General features: G+C 49.4%; 2 protein-coding genes across 3 annotated transcripts in view; one reads left to right on the top strand and one right to left on the bottom strand.

The window, feature by feature from the left end:
- Positions 1-9,610, top strand: part of ACRC (acidic repeat containing) — a 33,183-nt gene extending 23,573 nt beyond the window's left edge. Inside the window, exons 6-11 of the mRNA XM_011943178.1 lie at positions 12-564; positions 1,577-1,643; positions 5,041-5,185; positions 6,749-6,887; positions 8,377-8,581; positions 8,884-9,610. Coding sequence (XP_011798568.1) covers positions 12-564; positions 1,577-1,643; positions 5,041-5,185; positions 6,749-6,887; positions 8,377-8,581; positions 8,884-9,004 — 1,230 coding nt within the window. The 3' untranslated portion in view covers positions 9,005-9,610. The remainder of the gene's footprint in view (positions 1-11; positions 565-1,576; positions 1,644-5,040; positions 5,186-6,748; positions 6,888-8,376; positions 8,582-8,883) is intronic.
- A 1,975-nt stretch (positions 9,611-11,585) lies between these two features.
- CXCR3 (chemokine (C-X-C motif) receptor 3) lies at positions 11,586-14,196 on the bottom strand. 2 transcript variants are annotated; one of them, XM_011943082.1, is made up of 2 exons: positions 14,123-14,196; positions 11,586-13,389 (listed from the first exon to the last, which is right to left on the bottom strand). In XM_011943082.1, exon 2 carries the CDS (start codon positions 13,296-13,298, stop codon positions 12,051-12,053), a length of 1,248 nt encoding a protein of 415 aa, XP_011798472.1. In that variant the 5' UTR covers positions 13,299-13,389; positions 14,123-14,196; the 3' UTR covers positions 11,586-12,050. The 2 variants fall into 2 exon arrangements, with proteins under 2 accessions (XP_011798472.1, XP_011798473.1); XM_011943083.1 differs by having other exon boundaries at positions 11,586-13,145.
- Between the last annotated feature and the right edge of the window lie 2,587 nt (positions 14,197-16,783).

Below are 16,783 nucleotides of genomic sequence, written 5' to 3'. Positions count from 1 at the left end.
ACAACGGCAAGGATTCGGAAGCTCCCGACGACAACGGCAAGGATTCGGAAGCTCCCGACGACAACGGCAAGGATTCGGAAGCTCCCGACGACAACAGTAATGATTCAGATGTTCTCGACGACAATAGTAATGATTTGGAAGTTCCTGACAACAATAGTAATGATTTGGAAGTTCCTGTGCCAGCAGAAGATTTGTGTAATGAAGGCCAAATTGCCTCAAATGAAGAAGAGCTGGATGAGGCTGCTGTCTCCCAGCACGATTCATCTGATGATGCTGGTGAGCAGGATCTTGGTGAGAATCTCAGCGAACCACCAAGTGATCCTGAGGCTAACCTTGAAGTTTCAGAGAGAAAGCTGCCAGCTGAGGAAGAGCCTGCACCTGTGGTGGAACAATCAGGGAAAAGGAAGTCAAAAACCAAAACTATTGTGGAGCCACTAAAACAACAGGAGGCAAAAACCAAAACTATTTTGGAACGGCTGAGGAAAAGGCAGGCAAAGACCAAAAATACAGTGGAGCCACCGAGGAAGAGGAAGGCAAAAACCAAAAATATATCTGTGACACCTGGTAAGTCAATCATGCCAAGTATGCCTGTCCCACTGAATGTGCCTTGCCTGCCAAATGTGCCTGTCTTATCCAGTCTGCCTGTCCTCCCTGTCAACCCTGTGCCATTTCAGCAACTTCCTTGTGGCCCAAGGAGGCATCCATCCAGTGAAAGGATGGTTCTGGGAACAGGGGAGGAATGCCCACACCTTTCTCATGCTCCTGTATCTTGGTATCTGCTGTTCACTAGCCTGGAGCGCTGTCTCCCTGAACCTTCTGTTCTGAGGATATCTTATTTTTCTTAGGACCCAGCCCAATTATCACTTCCTCTATGAAGTCGTGAGTCAGAGTGGCTCCTGTCTCCTGAGTTACCAAAGTTCTAGAGCCCATCTCTACTAAAGCACTAGTCATACTGTTAGAATATGTTCCCGAGTTGGTCCCCTTCCCTACCCCGTCCCGGTAGACTGTGAGCCTCTTCATGGGAGGACTCTTCCTCATCTTTTAGTCTCTCTCAGGATTTGGCCTGGTGCTTGGCACGTGATAGAGGTTCAATAAGTTTTTTGGATATATGAATGACACTATTGATACATAAACCTTTAGCTAGAGCAGCTGGCAGGATGGGTCTTAGGCCAAGGCAGAAAGATCTGCCTTGCCCTGCACGCTGAGTGAAGGTGCTGCCTAGGATATGAGCCACTCATCGGAGCAGGTGTGTGAGCTGTACTGTACCACCTCTTCGACTGTGCATGCTTCAGTTGCCCACACCACCTAGCTTCCTAAGGGCACACTCCTGGACCTTCATAGTCCTTGGTGCCTGTGACAGAATCCTGCCCAGCTCATGCTGCTGGCAGCTCTGTGATTCACGTGGGTGAGATGGTTGAGAATGATGATGGCAGTATGCCACTTCAGACAGTTTTGTTTAGAGATGTTGCACTGGGCTTGGCTGTGAGGGCTCCTTTTGGGTTTACCTTTCTGTTAGTCTCTTGATGGTACCAATTTTTGGGGTACAAGTAACCTATTATTTTTTCAGCTGGTAAAGGACGTAAGAAGCGTGGACCTTCAAAGAAGAAACACGGTGCGGCAAAAGTTGAAAAACGCAAAACTAGGTATGTACTACCCATGTTCAGTTGAACAGGAATTTATTGCACAGTTGTCACACTGGGCAGTCCACTGGGCACTTGGGTGGGGGTGGTCTGTAAGTGGATGGAGTCTGGCTGGGATGGAATTGGGGGATAAGATTTCTGTCCTTGAGTAGGAGGGCCCAAGCAAGGGAGCAGGCACCTTGGCAGAGAGCCCATGCCCAGCCTCAGAGAGTGGGGAAAGAAGTGGGAAGGGAGCCAGTGGGTGGTATTCTCTGGGTAGAGGGGGCCTTTCTGCACCCACAGCAGCTCTGGCCTCTGAGATTGCCCATGTCCTTCAACTCAGATCAAAGAACTATGTGTAGCCAAGCAAGACACTTTTTTTCAGGCTTGATATAGCTTCGTGGCCACCAGTTTATGCTAAACCAAGGCAAAGGCACTGGAAATGGTGAGAAGGCAGAAGCAACACATTGATCTGTTGGAATTGGAGGGAGAGTGGTCAAGATTGTCTTCCAGGTTTTTCTAGTGCTTTAGCTGAACCCAGTTACTGTTACTACTATGTATATCCTTATGAATTTTTCAGCTTAAATGTTAGGATGAAATGGATTGCTTATCATTCCTTTATTTTTATTAAGCTATATATAGTTGATACTGAAAACAACAACTGATCCTGTAGACCAAAGACATGTTAATACTTAAGGCAAAAAATTAATGTGTTTTCTTATTTAGATTCCAGGAATTTCTTAGTTTTTCCCTTAAAAATTTGATATAGTAAGCATAATTTTCTTTTTTTTTCTTTTTTCTTTTTTTTTTTGTGAGACAGAGTCTCGCTCTGTCGCCCAGGCTGGAGTGCAGTGGTGTGATCTCCGCTCACTGCAAGCTCCGCCTCCTGGGTTCACGCCATTCTCCTGCCTCAGCCTCCCGAGTAGCTGGGACTACAGGCACCACCCGCCACCACGCCCGGCTAATTTGCATCATTTTCTTTGTTTTTACTTTCATTGAAGAGTAATGTATACTCACATCTGAATTGTCTTACAAGACAAGGAATATATTTGAAGGACTCATTATTTTTTAACGAGTATTTGAGGACAATAAGTATATCTTAAGGGAGGGGAAAAAGACTGATTATGTCAGGCATACGGGCACCAGGTTACCCTGGAGGCTGTCTGTTTCTGCACTGGCTGAGGTAGCCGGTAGCAGCTTGCCAAGTGCTCTTTTAGCTGGATCCCCTTTCAGCAAGGTTTCTGCTCTAGACTCCTAACTACATATTTAAGCTACTTTGCCTCCAGGGACGTGTGTCTTGGGTAGCTCCCAGGTTGCTTTGCTAGAGCGTGACAAAAGAAGGGAAAAGCTGTCCCTTGGTGTCATTGTCAGTGTGCATTATCCAAAGGAGGCTAGCCTATTTGGCCTCTTAACTGTTGTTTAGCACTTCCTGTGTCGTCTGGAGGCTTCCTGTTATGCTTAGCATTGTTCCTGTGTAGGCTGCTTGCTGGTCATGGTGTCTGATTTTCCCAGTTTGGGGTCTTGTCGGTTCCTGTGATGTGAAGGTGCTCAGTCTGCAGTAAAGAGCCACAGGCCTTGAGGTGAAAGTATGCTAAGCCACAAGGCCGGCGTTCTGTGAGCACAAACACACAGGGGTCTGGGCTCTGCCAAAGTCTGCAGAGGGTTCAGGTTTGCATCTGCCACCTTAAATACTGATGTAAGTTTGCTTTCAGACCTAAGTAACTGGAGGCAGAAATGTTTCAGTCCCCCATTTCAGGCTTGGGATGAAGACCCTTCCGTAACCTCTGTCTTGTCTGGTACTTCGCCTCTCTGCAGCCCAACTTCCTCATGTAGGGTTTAGTTTGTGACTTAAGGGTTAATAACTGTTCTGGCAAAATCTCATTCTTAGCAGTTCTGTTAAGTCAGAAACTTGCTGCGTTTGCTCCCCTTTTATCTTTCCAGCTCTTTGGGCTCATCTCTGGACTTAGTGGACTGTTCCAGCTAAGATAAAAATGCTTCTGTTTAAATGGTAGTTATTACAGTATGAGTCCTTTATGTGCTCAGCATTATTCTTTGTGCCATTTGAATTAGGCCTTGAAAGATGGGGCAGCGATTGTGGTTTAATCAAAAGACCATGAGATTTGGATCAGGAGATTCACTGTCTCTGTGATCTTTGGGCAAGTCACTTGACCTCTGAGCACAGTGGAGATCGTAAAAATAGTAATAGCTTCTTTGAAGGGCGGTTGTGAGGATTAAATATGACAATGCAAAAGGAAGTTCTTTGCGAATGATAAAGTGCTGCACAGATGGTTATTCTCAGTAGAGGTGGAGATGTAGTCATTGTAAGCCGTGGGAAAATAGATTGTGCCGAGGCACAAATGCGGGAAATTGCAATTTGTGTCCAGGGAACATTTAAGTTGCCCACTTTGGCTAGAGTGGCAGTGGTAGCTGGGAATAGAGCTTTGGACAGGGTTGACCCTGGCCATGAATGTCAGGCCAGGCAGTGAAAAACCAGAGGGGGAGAGTAATTGGAGCATGGCCTGCGAAAATGAATCTGGAGGGGTATGTGTGATTGGATGAGAAGAGAAAGAGCCTGGAGGTAAGGAACACTGGAATGTTCTCATATCCAGGCATAAAGGGTAGGACAAGAACTTGAACTAGAGTCGGAACCAGGGGGATGGAAAGGAGGGGCTGACTGGAAGAGAAAGTGTGAAGAAGATAGTCTGTCTCTGTGCCCAATAAAGAGAGAAAAGGAATTTTATTTTATTTTTTGAGATGGAATCTCGCTCTGTCACCCAGGCTGGAGTGCAGTGGCGCGATCTCGGCTCACTGCAAGCTCTGCCTCCTGGGTTCACGCCATTCTCTTGCCTCAGCCTCCCGAGTAGCTGCGACTACAGGCACCCGCCACCACTCCCGACTAATTTTTGTATTTTTGGTAGAGACAGGGTTTCACCTTGTTAGCCAGGATGGTCTCGATATCATGACCTTGTGATCCACCCGCCTCGGCCTCCCAAAGTGGTGGGATTACAGGCGTGAGCCACCGCGCCCGGCCGAGAAAAGGAATTTAAAAATGTCTTTGAGGTTTTTCAGCCAATTGTAACACAAGTTTGATAATTGAACACATGTTTAGCTGGAGATACATTCATGTTAGTCAGTTGGAAGTTTGCACTGGGCAATTGTAAATTCAGAACTAGGTCTCAGGAGAGCTCCAGAGTGCAGATACAGATGTGGGGATAAGTCTCTTTGAGGTTGAAACCATGGGCTTTATTACCTCTGAGGGTTGCAAAGAGTGAAGAGAAAAGGCTGCAAATGAAGGCTTGGGAAATGCCCTCATCTAAGGAGCTGGATGGAAGAGGGAGCGATAGGTCTTGACAAGACGCTTACATGTGCATTCCTTCTCTCTCTTTAGCTACATAAACCTCAGTTGAATTTATCTTTACAGGACTCGTAAGTGCAAAGTCCCTGGATGTTTCTTGCGTGGCCTTGAAAAGTCAAAGAGATACTCTGGAAAAAATTTAAAGCAAAATAGGGATGAATTGGTTCGGAGAATCTATGACCTGTTTAACAGATCCGTCTGTGATAAAAAGGTAGGATCAATGAATGAGCACTGACTGAGCACCTACTATACACCAGTACTCTTGGTGCTGTGAGGTGCACTAACCAAATATACTTCCCGCCCTTGAGCAGAGGCAGTTGAGGTTGGGAGATGAGCCCTGGCACAGGTGAAAGCAATAGAGAATGTGTATGAGTTATAATGTATAGGACAGATGGCTGTTACCACAGGAGATCAGCAGAGGGAGAAATCATTGAGAGCCTCAACAGCCAGGAAGTAAGATTACCTGGAGGAAGTGAGACTCTGCTTCTTAAAGGATGGTAAGTGGCGAGAACAACAGGATGGGGGAGAGGGAGAGTTGAGGCTCGACAATCAGGAAGAAAGGATTCTTGTGGAAGGATAATGGAAAAAGAGCTGTGTGACCTTGAACAAGTTACTTGACCTCAGTTTGCCTCAGTTTCTTCATCTGTAAAATGGGGACAACACGGTACATATTACCTCATAGGATTATTGTTACCCTTCCATAAGTTAATACACATACAGTGCCTAGAACAGGGTCTAGGACATAGTAAGCTCTTATTTTTTGATAGTGTAGGACTGGATACTGGAGGGCCTTGGGAATCAGGTTGGAGGAGGTTAAATTTACGTGAGTAGGCACCACTGCACAGGGATGGGGTGCATCAGGGAGTGAATGAAATTAACCTGCTGAAAGAAATTAACCTGACAGTAACCTGTGGGTATGGACGGGATTGGATAAAATCTGGAGGCAGAGAGACCTATTGGTCATTAGATTTTTCAGACTTTATCATCTCTGGTGACAACACTTTATGGAGGGAAGTTCTTACATATTCCTAAAGGTTCCCCAGCCTTTGGTGCCCTTCCGGATGACAGTGATGTCACATCAGATGGGTGGAACCTGAAGTGTTCTGAGTTGCATTTTCAGTTCAGCCTCGCCCACCTCAGCAGGGTTGTCCTTCTCTCCTTGGCTACCCCAAGGACAAGAGAGCCCAAGTCCTGCACTCACTTGTTCTATCAGTCTCCCTTGTGTCCTGATTGCCTGTTTATTGTCTTTACCCAGACTTCAGTGTGGCTTTTATTCTCCTCAGAATGTTTTGATTTGTATTCTCTTTGAATAAATTTCTTCTCCAACTTGCTCTGAGCCAAGAACCTGGGGGAGAAAGTTCCTTTTCCTTTTTATTAGAGGGTAAAAAACTCTGGAGTTAATGTTTTCTGGTCTGCTTCAAACTGCTTTCTGGGCCCAGCGTGGTGGCTCACGCCTGTAATCCCAGCACTTTGGGAGACCAAGGCAGGTGGATCACCTGAGGTCAGGAGTTCGAGACCAGCCTGATCAACATGGTGCAACCCTGTCTCTACTAAATACGAAAAATTAGCTGGGTGTGGTGGCGCATGCCTGTAATCCCAGCTACTTGGGCGACTGAGGCAGGAGAATCACTTGAACCTGGGAGGCAGAGGTTGCAGTGGGCTTAGTTTGCGCCATTGCACTGCAGCCTGGGCAACAAGAGCTAAAACTCTGTCTCAAAAACAACAACAAAACAAAACTGCTTTCTGATTCCTTTAATTTGCTTTTCATTCTCAGCTGCCAGAGAAACTACAGATAGGCTGGAATAACAAGATGTTGAAAACTGCTGGCTCATGCAGCACTGGTGAGACGTGGCACCCAAAGAGGCACCGCTTTGCCGAGATCCAGATTGGCTTGAAAGTCTGCGACTCTGCAGGTGATGGCAGGAGTGTGGCAGCTTCACCACTATGCTTTTTCCTTCTGACACTGTGCCTGTGAAATCACTCCTAGCTGGTAGCCTGTGTCACAGCTCAAACTGTCATTCTTGGGTGGGCAGGCATGCTGTGTGTTGCTTAGAGGACATAGTTATTGGATGTCTCACCATCCCTGTAAATCAAACCCATCGATCTTTATACTAGGCTTGCCTTTCTCTCTGCATTTCCCCCTTGCCAGCAGTAGCATCTTCATTCTCTCAGGAGCTGAGGTTCAAGGTCCCCTATGTCTAGCCAGTCACCAAATCTTCCTTCACAGTAGCTTACCATTCCTTCTCTATCTGTGCCTCCATCCAAGGACAGGCCCTCATCCCTGCTCCATTTCGTCTCCCATATGTAACTACATTGCTTTCCTGCTGAGAAACCAGGGCTTTTCAAGGCCTAGAGCCTGGCTTTTGAGGCCATTGTAATGTGCTCCTGTTTGGCTTGGCCAATCTTGTCTCTCAGTATTCTACCACTAGCCCACGCCCCAGACAGGCTGTCTTCACACTGGCCTTGAAAACATACCACAGGCTGGGTGCGTTGGCACACACCTGTAGTCCCAGCTATTTGGAAGGCTGAGGTGAGAGGCTCGCTTGAGCCCAGCAGTTCGAGGCTGTAGTACACTATGATCACACCTGTGAATAGCAGTTTCACTCCAGCCTGGGCAATATAGCGAGACTCAGTCTCTAAGATGTTTTTAAAAATGTGCCACATATTCATGTTTTGCCATACCCAGAATGGCCTTTCTAAATTCAATCAATTAGTAAGAACCCGTGAGATCCCAATTTCACCATGGAGCTTCTAACCAAATCCCACGGCCATAGCGATTGCTCCCCACCCTGTCCACCTCTGTTCCTGGAGGGCAGAAACTAGATCTTGTCTGGATATTTTTCTAGAAGTGCCTCACAAAAAAATGAGCATGTTGGAGCTGCTCTGAAAAGACCTGCTCACCGAAGGCCCTTTGCTGTAAACAATATCGGGTTGAAGTAGGTTCACTATTCACTTTGAGAATCCTGGGAAGGTAACATTCATGCTTACCTACATGTGCTTCTGTAAGATAACCTTGTGTCTGGTGGGGCTGAAAGTCGAGGGGTTGTTGGGTAGCAGATAAGAAGAGGATTGGGGCCGGGTGTGGTGGCACACATCTATAATCCCAGCACTTTGGGAGGCTGAGGTGGGCGGATCACCTGAAGTCAGGAGTTCGGGACCAGCCTGGCCAACATGGCGAAACCCCGTCTCTACTAAAAAAAAAAAAGACCAAAAAATCAGCCGGGCATGGTGGTGCACGCCTGTAATCCCAGCTACTTGAAACTGGGAGGTGGAGGTTGCAGTGAGCTGAGATCACGCCATTACACTCCAGCCTGGGCGACAAAGCAAGACTGTCTCAAAAAAGAAAAAAAAAAAAAGAGTATTGGTTTAGTGCTCACAATTTCTTTTCATTCTTCTTTCAAGACCGAATCCGGGATACTTTGATCCATGAAATATGCCATGCTGCCTCCTGGCTGATTGATGGTATCTGTGATTCTCATGGTGACACATGGAAGTATTATGCCAGGAAATGCAACAGGATACACCCGGAGCTGCCCAAGGTCACCCGTTGCCATAACTATAAGATTAACTACAAGGTCTATTATGAATGTACTGGATGCAAAACCAGGTAAGACTCTTCTCCTCAGACTTTTCCCAGTTACGTTTTGCTGGGGCCTCCAAGTGGCTCTTGAGTGATTTCATAAGTAGATGGCTGTCTGAATTGAGGAGGAGAACCTCTCTCCTCCTTTCCATGTTCTCTTTCTCCTTTCTCTTCAGTAATTTGAGCTGGTCTGACCACTGCTGCCACTTGGTGCCCGGGTCTCTGACAACCCAGAGAAAATGATTGCTTTGGGCCCAAGGCCAACATCTCAGAGCCGATGCTGAGGTGCAGTGACTGATTCTTTTGTTGTGTGTTCCTTTCCTTCCCAGGATTGGCCGCTACACCAAATCGCTGGACACCAGCCGCTTCATCTGTGGCAAATGCAACGGGTCTCTGGTCATGGTGCCGTTAACTCGGAAACATGGGACCCGTATTGTGCCCCACGTGTGACCATTTGCTGTGTATGTGCAGAAGTATTATAGAAAAATTAAGCAGGAGATGGCTAGGATTAGCCACGGGGATATGATGAAAACACTTGGCAGGAATTACAAGGCAATGAAGAATTCTTAAAGTTATCTGAGAGTATATTCATGTGAGCTATATCTTTTACTGGTAAGAAGTTTTAGAAAAGTTTGTTTTTGTGAAGTTAGGAATATTAGAATTTAGGTACTGTTAAGTAAGTCATATTAGAATTTAAGATTCATGTTAACCATGACTTTATAGTCCCTTAACCAGGGACTCTGTTGCTAACTATTTTGTGCCCTTGACAGGGTATTTCTGAAGCCCTTGGGATCTACCTTGGGTCTTAGTTGAGTTCCATATTTTTCACATGTAGGACAAAATGCAAAAGAAAAGTGAGTTTTCAAGAGTGGCAGGTTGAGAGAAAGAGGAGAACGCTGGAAAGAGGACAAGTTTTAGAGGCAACACTTAAACACCAGGGCTACTGTGACATCTATGTAGACAGGAAAGACAAACGTGTTTCATAAAATTCGTTGCTGATGGTATTGATTGAAACTTTCTGAGCCATGTAATAAAAAAATAAAGTTTTCTGCATCTCACTTGTTAGCAAAGTCTGTTCATTGACTCCCTGCACCTAGAGCAGAACAGACCCTCTGGTCTTTTGTCCAAGACTCCGGACATCTGAAGCCCTCCAGGACTTGTCTAGAGGAGTGCGCCGCACTCCGTGTTTCTCTCTGGCTTCTGTGACTGCCCATAAGGACTTAGCAGCCTCCCTACTTCTTGGAGCAATTCAGGATATGGACTGGGATCCACATTGTATTCATTTCCTATGGTTGCCACAACAAATTACTACAAGCATAATGGCTTAAAACAACACACATTTACAGTTCTGGCGGTCAGGTAGTCCATCACTGGTGCCACTGGGCTAAAATCAGGGTGTTGACAGGGCTGTGTACCTTCCTGGAGGCTCTGGGGGAGAATCTGTTGCCTTGTATTTTCCTTTTTTCTTTTTTTTTTTCCGAGACAGAGTCTTGCTCTGTCACCCAGGCTGGAGTGCAGTGGCACGGTCTTGGCTCACTGCAACCTCTGCCTCCTGGGTTCAAGTGATTCTCCTGCCTCAGCCTCCCGAGTAGCTGCGATTACAGGCACCTGCCACCATGCCCAGCTAATTTTTGTAGTTTTAGTAGAGACAGGGTTTCACTGTGTTGACCAGGCTGGTCTGGAATTCCTGACCTCAAGTGATCCACGCACCTTGGCTTCCCAAAGTGCTAGGATTACAGGTGCGAGCCACTGCTCCCAGCCTTTTCTGCCTTTTAGAGGCTGCTCACATTTCCTGGGTTCATGGTCCCGTCCTCCAGAGGCAGCAACAGCTCCCTCTCTGACTCCCCTGCTGCCTCCCTCTTTCACTTTTATTTTTATGTATGTATATATGTATGTATGTATGTATGTATGTATGTATGTATTTATTGTTGCCCAGGCTGGAGTGCAGTGGTGCGCGTGGACATCTTGGAGGCCACATTTTCAGCCGGCCACAAGCATCTTGACTACCCTGATACTTTTTCTAGGCAGGGTGCGTTCTGTCATTTCCCTGCTTTTCTTCATTTTGTAAAAGCTTGGCGTGTCTGGTGGCCACAAAGCGGGATGGTGTGTTTATATGGTGGGACGAGCTTCCCCAGCTAACTCTTGAGATTCTTCCTCCCCATTCCCACCTCTAGCCATATCTGCAGTTTCAGCAGGGGCCCAGCTGGCCTGTGAAACTGGATCCTAGCACATTGGTGACTTAATTAGGGGGCACTGACAGTGCAGTAGACCCACCTGTCACCTTCTGTTTTAACTCAGTAGCTCTGTCACTTGCCTTTCTGGGAAACCGCAGTTATTTCTTCCCCTCACTTCAGCCTCATTGATAGCCCTGGAAAAATGCTCCCCACAGCCCGCCTCCAGGTGGCTGTGTGCTAATGACTGTTGGCAAGTCATCTGGCCTTGCTTTTCTTCAAGCCCGCAGCCATTTCCCTAGTAAGCGCTTGTATCACTCACCTGAAAAACCAGTAGGGCCTTCTGAATGGTCTCCAATATCATCACGTGATCCCAAATTAACCTTTCAGTCTTACTTTCAGCCTTCCCACCTTTGCTACTGCCCTCCCTTATGCCTGGAAATACTACCTGCCCTTTAAGTCTTCAAGAAGCCTTCCCAAATGGCTCCAACCTTCAGTGCTCTGAGCTGTGGGTTCACCGTGCCACTTATTTGCCCCATGGCCCAGGCTGCTGGGTTTCACTAGTTTCGTACACATCTTGCCTCCTCTCCTGAGCTGCTGGAGTGCAGAGCTCTCGTGTTCATGTCTGATGGCCCCTTCCCCAATTATGTCAACCAGCTGCCTAACTGGTCACTCTGCACCCATGTACTTGGGTGTTTCCCTGTGAGTAGAACAGGAGTGCCCACGGGGGCAGAGACAAAGCTGCAGACAGACATTGATGAAGGCAGGATGGGCTGGCACAGACCCAGGGCCAGGCAGGGAGAAGCAGAAGTGTCCCTGGAGCCCAGGTGGGCTGGCTGTAATGATGCACGAACACGCCCTGGTCCTGACGATCTTGTTTATTGAAAAGTTTTAAGCAGGATTTTCGACGTAAAAATAAAAGCAAATGTAGAGGTCTTGGGGACCATGGCCACAGTCACTGCTGAGCTGGAGGCCTGGGCTGAGCTGCGGCTTCATGGGGCAGCGTCCTCTATGCCATGCCTTGTACTCCCAGCACTTGGGGAAGGTGAAGTTTTAGTTTCCAAATGAGAAGGGCAGTGGGGCTCCACGCAGCCACCTCGGGCGGCAGGATGGGGCTTGGCAACTAAGGAGCAGCAATGGTGCAGTCCTCAGAGCTGGGAGGGTGGCTTGTGGCTTCCCTGGAGACCTGGTGGTGCTGGGGCTGCCAGTGAGTCCCGGGAGCGAGGATGTGGGGAGAGCCAGAACCAGCTCAGCAGAGGGAGGGAGGAGCCTGGAATGCGGGAAAGTCAGACTGTGTGGGCGAAAGGGGAGCCCGGATTCCGGCCTCACAAGCCCGAGTAGGAGGCCTCTGAGGTCTCAGACCAGGATGAATCCCGGCGGGAAGACGATGGCTGCCTCTGGAGCCCTCTCTGGTTGGGGCAGCCCAGGCGCAAGAGCAGCATCCACATCCGCTCCCGGAACTTGACCCCTACAAAGGCATAGAGCAGCGGGTTGAGGCAGCAGTGCATGTAGCCCAGGCCTGAGGTGACCGACTTGGCCACGTCTACCCTGCTTTCTCGGCCACAGTTCCGGGCTAAAGCGCCCAGGTCCATGAGGATGTCCACCAGCACCACCAGGTGATAGGGGGTCCAGCAGAGGGCAAAGGCCACCACGACCACCACCACCAGCCGCATGGCCCGCAGGCGCCGCTGGCCCCTGGAGACCAGCAGCACGGCCAGGATGTGGGCATAGCAGTAGGCCATGACCAGCAGGGGCAGCAGAAAGCCAGCCACCAGCTGCAGCACCCGCAGAGCCGTGCGGCCCACCCGTGGGAAGTTGTACTGGCAGTGGGTGGCCTTGAGGCGCTCGTCATGATGGGCTGACAGGAAGATGAAGTCTGGGAGGGCGAAGAGCAGGCAGAGCCCCCAGACAGCCAGGCAGGTGAGGGTCACGCGGGCCGGGGGCCCCCTGCGGTAGAGCTGGGTGGCGTGCACTATGTTCAGGTAGCGGTCAAAGCTGATGCAGGCCAGCAGGAGGGCCCCTGCGTAGAAGTTGATGTTGAAGAGGGCACCTGCCACTTTGCAGAGGCCAGAGCCAAAGACCCACTGGATGGCAGCGTCCACTGCCCAGAGTGGGAGCGTCAGCACCAGCAGCGTGTCTGCCACAGCCAGGTGGAGCAGGAAGGTGTCGGTGCTGCTCAGGGCTGCCCGCCGGCTCAGCAGCACCGCTGCCACCGCGCCGTTGCCCAGCAGCCCCAGCAGAAAGAGGAGGCTGTAGAGGGCCGGCAGGAAGGCCCGGTCGAAGTTCAGGCTGAAGTCCTGTGGGCAGGGCGGGGAGGTACAGCACGAGTCACTCTCATTTTCTCCATAGTCATAGGAAGAGCTGAAGTTCTCCAGGAGGGCGGCAACCTCGGCGTCATTTAGCACTTGGTGGTCACTCACCTGTGAGGGAGGGAACGCAGAGGAAGGGGCTGTGTAAAGGCCCGGCAGGAACTCCTTTGTGACTGAGTCTGATTTAGTCTGTGATTTACTCTGAGCAGCTCCTCCTATAACTGTCCCCAGCAGTCTTCCAGGGCCATACCTCCTCAACTCCATCCGTTCAGCCTGGGCTCTGGGATGGTGACTTCCCTTCTCAAAGGCTGCTTCTCTTGAACTCTTCTGCGTGATCCCATAGGCCCAGGGACCCCTGGGCAGGAGGAAGAGCGTCCCCCCGGTGCCCAGAGCCCTCTCTGTCCACTGTCCTCTCTCTCCCCGCTCTCCCTTCACAGCTTGCCTTGCATCTTCAGTGCCCCACCCCCAACACATAGTTCAATCACCTTCCTCCCCAGCGCCTCTCCACAATCCCCTTTTCCAGTCACTGACCCTCCTCTTCCCTCCTCGGCCCTTGTCCGGGGACCCCAACTTCCTGTCCCCCTCTCCCCGTGTGGCCTCTCTACAAGTCACCACGCCCCCCCAAATGCATGTGGTCTGCCCAGTCCTTCCCCCTCCCTACACTGAGGCTTGCACGGCCATTTAGTTGCCCACGAGGGGATCCCCCACTGAGCTTGAGAAGGAACCTTCTTTACCCCCTCACCCCCAGCACTGCGGACCTGCAGGCCTCCCCAGTGCCAATTCAATCCAGCATGCCAGAGTCAAAGTTCCAGGTCGCTTGAAGGGAGCCTTAGAGTCTACTTGCCCCCTGCCCCCGCATTTTGCAGACGAGACACCAAAGCCAGAGAGGAGAGGAGAGGCACCCAGGGTCAGTGGCCAAGCTGGGTTCCCAATTCCCCAGTGCTGTTTCTGCCATAACCCATGCAGCCTCCAGCTACTCACCCAACCCTGTGGTGACCCTGGGCTGTGGGCGAGCCGTGGTATTCCCCTAGTGCCCCGGGTTCTCCACTTCGAACTCTGTCCTGGCCTTGCTGGGCAGCAACACTTACCTCAAGGACCATGGCTGGGCTGGTGCTCTGGCTGCTGGGTGATGTGCTGCCTGCCCCTCTGCTTTGGTGCTTGTGGTTGGAAACCTGCAGTCACAGAGGAAGTGGGAGTTTCAGGCAGTTCTCAGCAGCAGCCTGTTCCAGGGAGTTACCTCTACCAGACCTCCCTAAACCTTAGGCCGCAGAGTTTCCGTGGCTGGGTGAAGCCTTTCTGGAGGAGCTGGCCACAAGCTTGGGACCAGAAAAGCTGGGCAGAGGATGACTGGCTGGGGCCAGGTCCTTTGAGAAGAGAGGTCTGAAGAAGAACCAATGCAGCTGAGAAGTGAAGGGCAGCCCTGCTGCCTCCACTGGTAGGGTCAGTGCTCCATAGATTGGAACTCATCTGTCCTGACCTTGAGTTGATCTTTGCATGATTGTAAAGACTGGGTAGAGAAATAAGTCTGTAGAGGAGATCCACCTTCTTAAAAATTTCAGTCAGGTGCAGTGGCTCATTCCTGTAATTCCAGCTACTGGGGAGGCTGAGGCAAGAGGATCACTTAAGGCCAAGAGTTTGAGACCAGCCTGGGCAACATAGTGAGGCTCCATCTCTACCAAAACTAAAAGAAGCCAGCCAGGCATGGTGGCATGTGCCTGTAGTCCTAACTACTTGGGAGCCTGAGACAGGAGGATTGCTTGAGCCCCGGAGTTCAAGGCTGCCTTGAGCTACAATTGTACCACTGCACTCCAGCCTGGTGACAGAGTGAGACCCTGTCTCTTAAAAAGGAATTAAAATATTTTTTAAAAAGTCATTACCCTAAATCTAGCTCTTTACCATCGCCCCTCCCTGCTAATCAATGGGGAAAAGGAAAGGGAACTACCAGTAATGAACTTGCTATGTGCTAGACATTGCTTTAGGTGCTTTCTCTGACACTGCCTTATTCCAACCACACAACTCACTTGTGAATTGCGGGGTTATCTGCATGGATGATTCAGAAAGGGGACAGGCCTTCCCCAGACACACCAATTAAAGGTGGGCGTGAGGATTGATCCCACGGCTGTCTGATTCTCCTTTTCCTACTCATGACACTGTCTTCAGTTTCTTTTAAGTGAATAAGCTATGATATATTCATGCAGTTAAAAACAAATGAAATAAAGCTACACATTTTAACATGGATGCATCTAGAAAAGCCAACAGTCACATGGTAGAAGAGGCAAGTTACAGAATGCCATGTATAGTTTGATGCCACTTACATAAACTCTAAAAACCACGGCAAAATCAATACCATGTTGTTTTGGGTAACACTGTTTGTTCTCAAAGTTTAAAACAGGGATGGGAGATACCACAAGTTCATAAAAGCAGTTGCTTCTGGGGCAAGAAGGATGGGGTTGGGGAGGAGGTCATAGGAACCTCTTGACCTTAAGGAAAAGCTGTAAGGCAGCCTTGGTACAGCACATCAGTCACTTTATGGCAGAGAGTGGTGAACAACAGTTCCTCTCCCCACCTGCCCTCAGCTCTCCCCTTCGCCCTCTCCTCCCCTCCCTGTCGCCCTCTTCTCATTATCAGTGGGCAAGGCTGCCTGTAACTTGCTTCTACCAAGCAGTTTCCTCTTTCTGTCTCTCCCTCAGTTGGAAAGCAGGGGTGGAGGGAGAGAGAGAAAGATGAGAGAAGAGAGAGAGAGAGAGAGAGAGAGAGAGAGAGAGAGAAAAGCAAATGCTAGCCCATGGTCTTGGGGTCAGTTTTCAGCCAGACTGCTCCACCAAAGCCTCCAGGCTAGGGCCTGGAATTCAATTTACACCTACTCACATGATGCATACTTGCAAGGCATCAAGGCCCTTCCCCCCCTGTGGACAGATGTGACTCTCCTTGCTCTAAAACAGCTTGTCACCTGAAGGTTCAGGCCAGAGGGAATTGAGGGCCTGGCAGAGGTCAGGAAGGAACAGTGCCAGTGGAGCAAACAGGAAGGATTCCAGAAAGCAGGCCAGTTAGGATGAGCAGGACTTGGCCAGTAGCTACCTATGGGAGTGGAAAAGGGATGGGAGCTGGGACCACAGTTTCCCAGTGCCGACCTGTGAAGAGGTTTGAGTTCCCCAGGCTTCTGCAAATGAGAAAATTGACCACGGAAAGCCACATCTGTTCCATTTAAAGGCCTGTCTTGTATTCAGCAATCATGTTATTTGTCCCCTTTTTTTGGGTATCAAAAGGGCCTTTTCTTTGTGAAATGATGGGGAAAATAGATGGTAGTTTTGGAAATATCTTGTGATGGCAGAAGTTGACAACCCAATGTGGGTCCTCTAAATCAGCAGTCCCCAACCTTTTTGGCACCAGAGACTGGTTTCATGGAAGACAATTTTTCCACGAACTGGAGTGGGGATGGTTTCAGGATGAAACTGTTCCACTTTGGATCATCAGGCATTAGATTCTTATAAGCAGTGCACAACCTAGATCCCTCCCATGCGCAGTTCACAACAGGATTTGTGCTCTGCTGATCTGACAGGAGGAAGAGCTCAGGCAGTAATGCTCCCTTGCCCTGCAGCTTACCTCCTGCTGTCCAGCCTGGTTCCTAACAGGCCACAGACCAGTATACTGGTATACTGGTCCACGGCCTGTGGGTTGGGGAGCCCTGCTCTAAATAGATGTTGAAACGTTACTGGTCCATGTGAAAGATAAAAATCCAGGCCAGGCAT

Source organism: Colobus angolensis, unplaced genomic scaffold (genome assembly GCF_000951035.1).
Source record: "Colobus angolensis palliatus isolate OR3802 unplaced genomic scaffold, Cang.pa_1.0 Scaffold216, whole genome shotgun sequence".
In the NCBI taxonomy this organism is placed as follows: domain Eukaryota; kingdom Metazoa; phylum Chordata; class Mammalia; order Primates; family Cercopithecidae; genus Colobus; species Colobus angolensis.
This window is presented reverse-complemented; position numbering and strand designations above follow the sequence as displayed.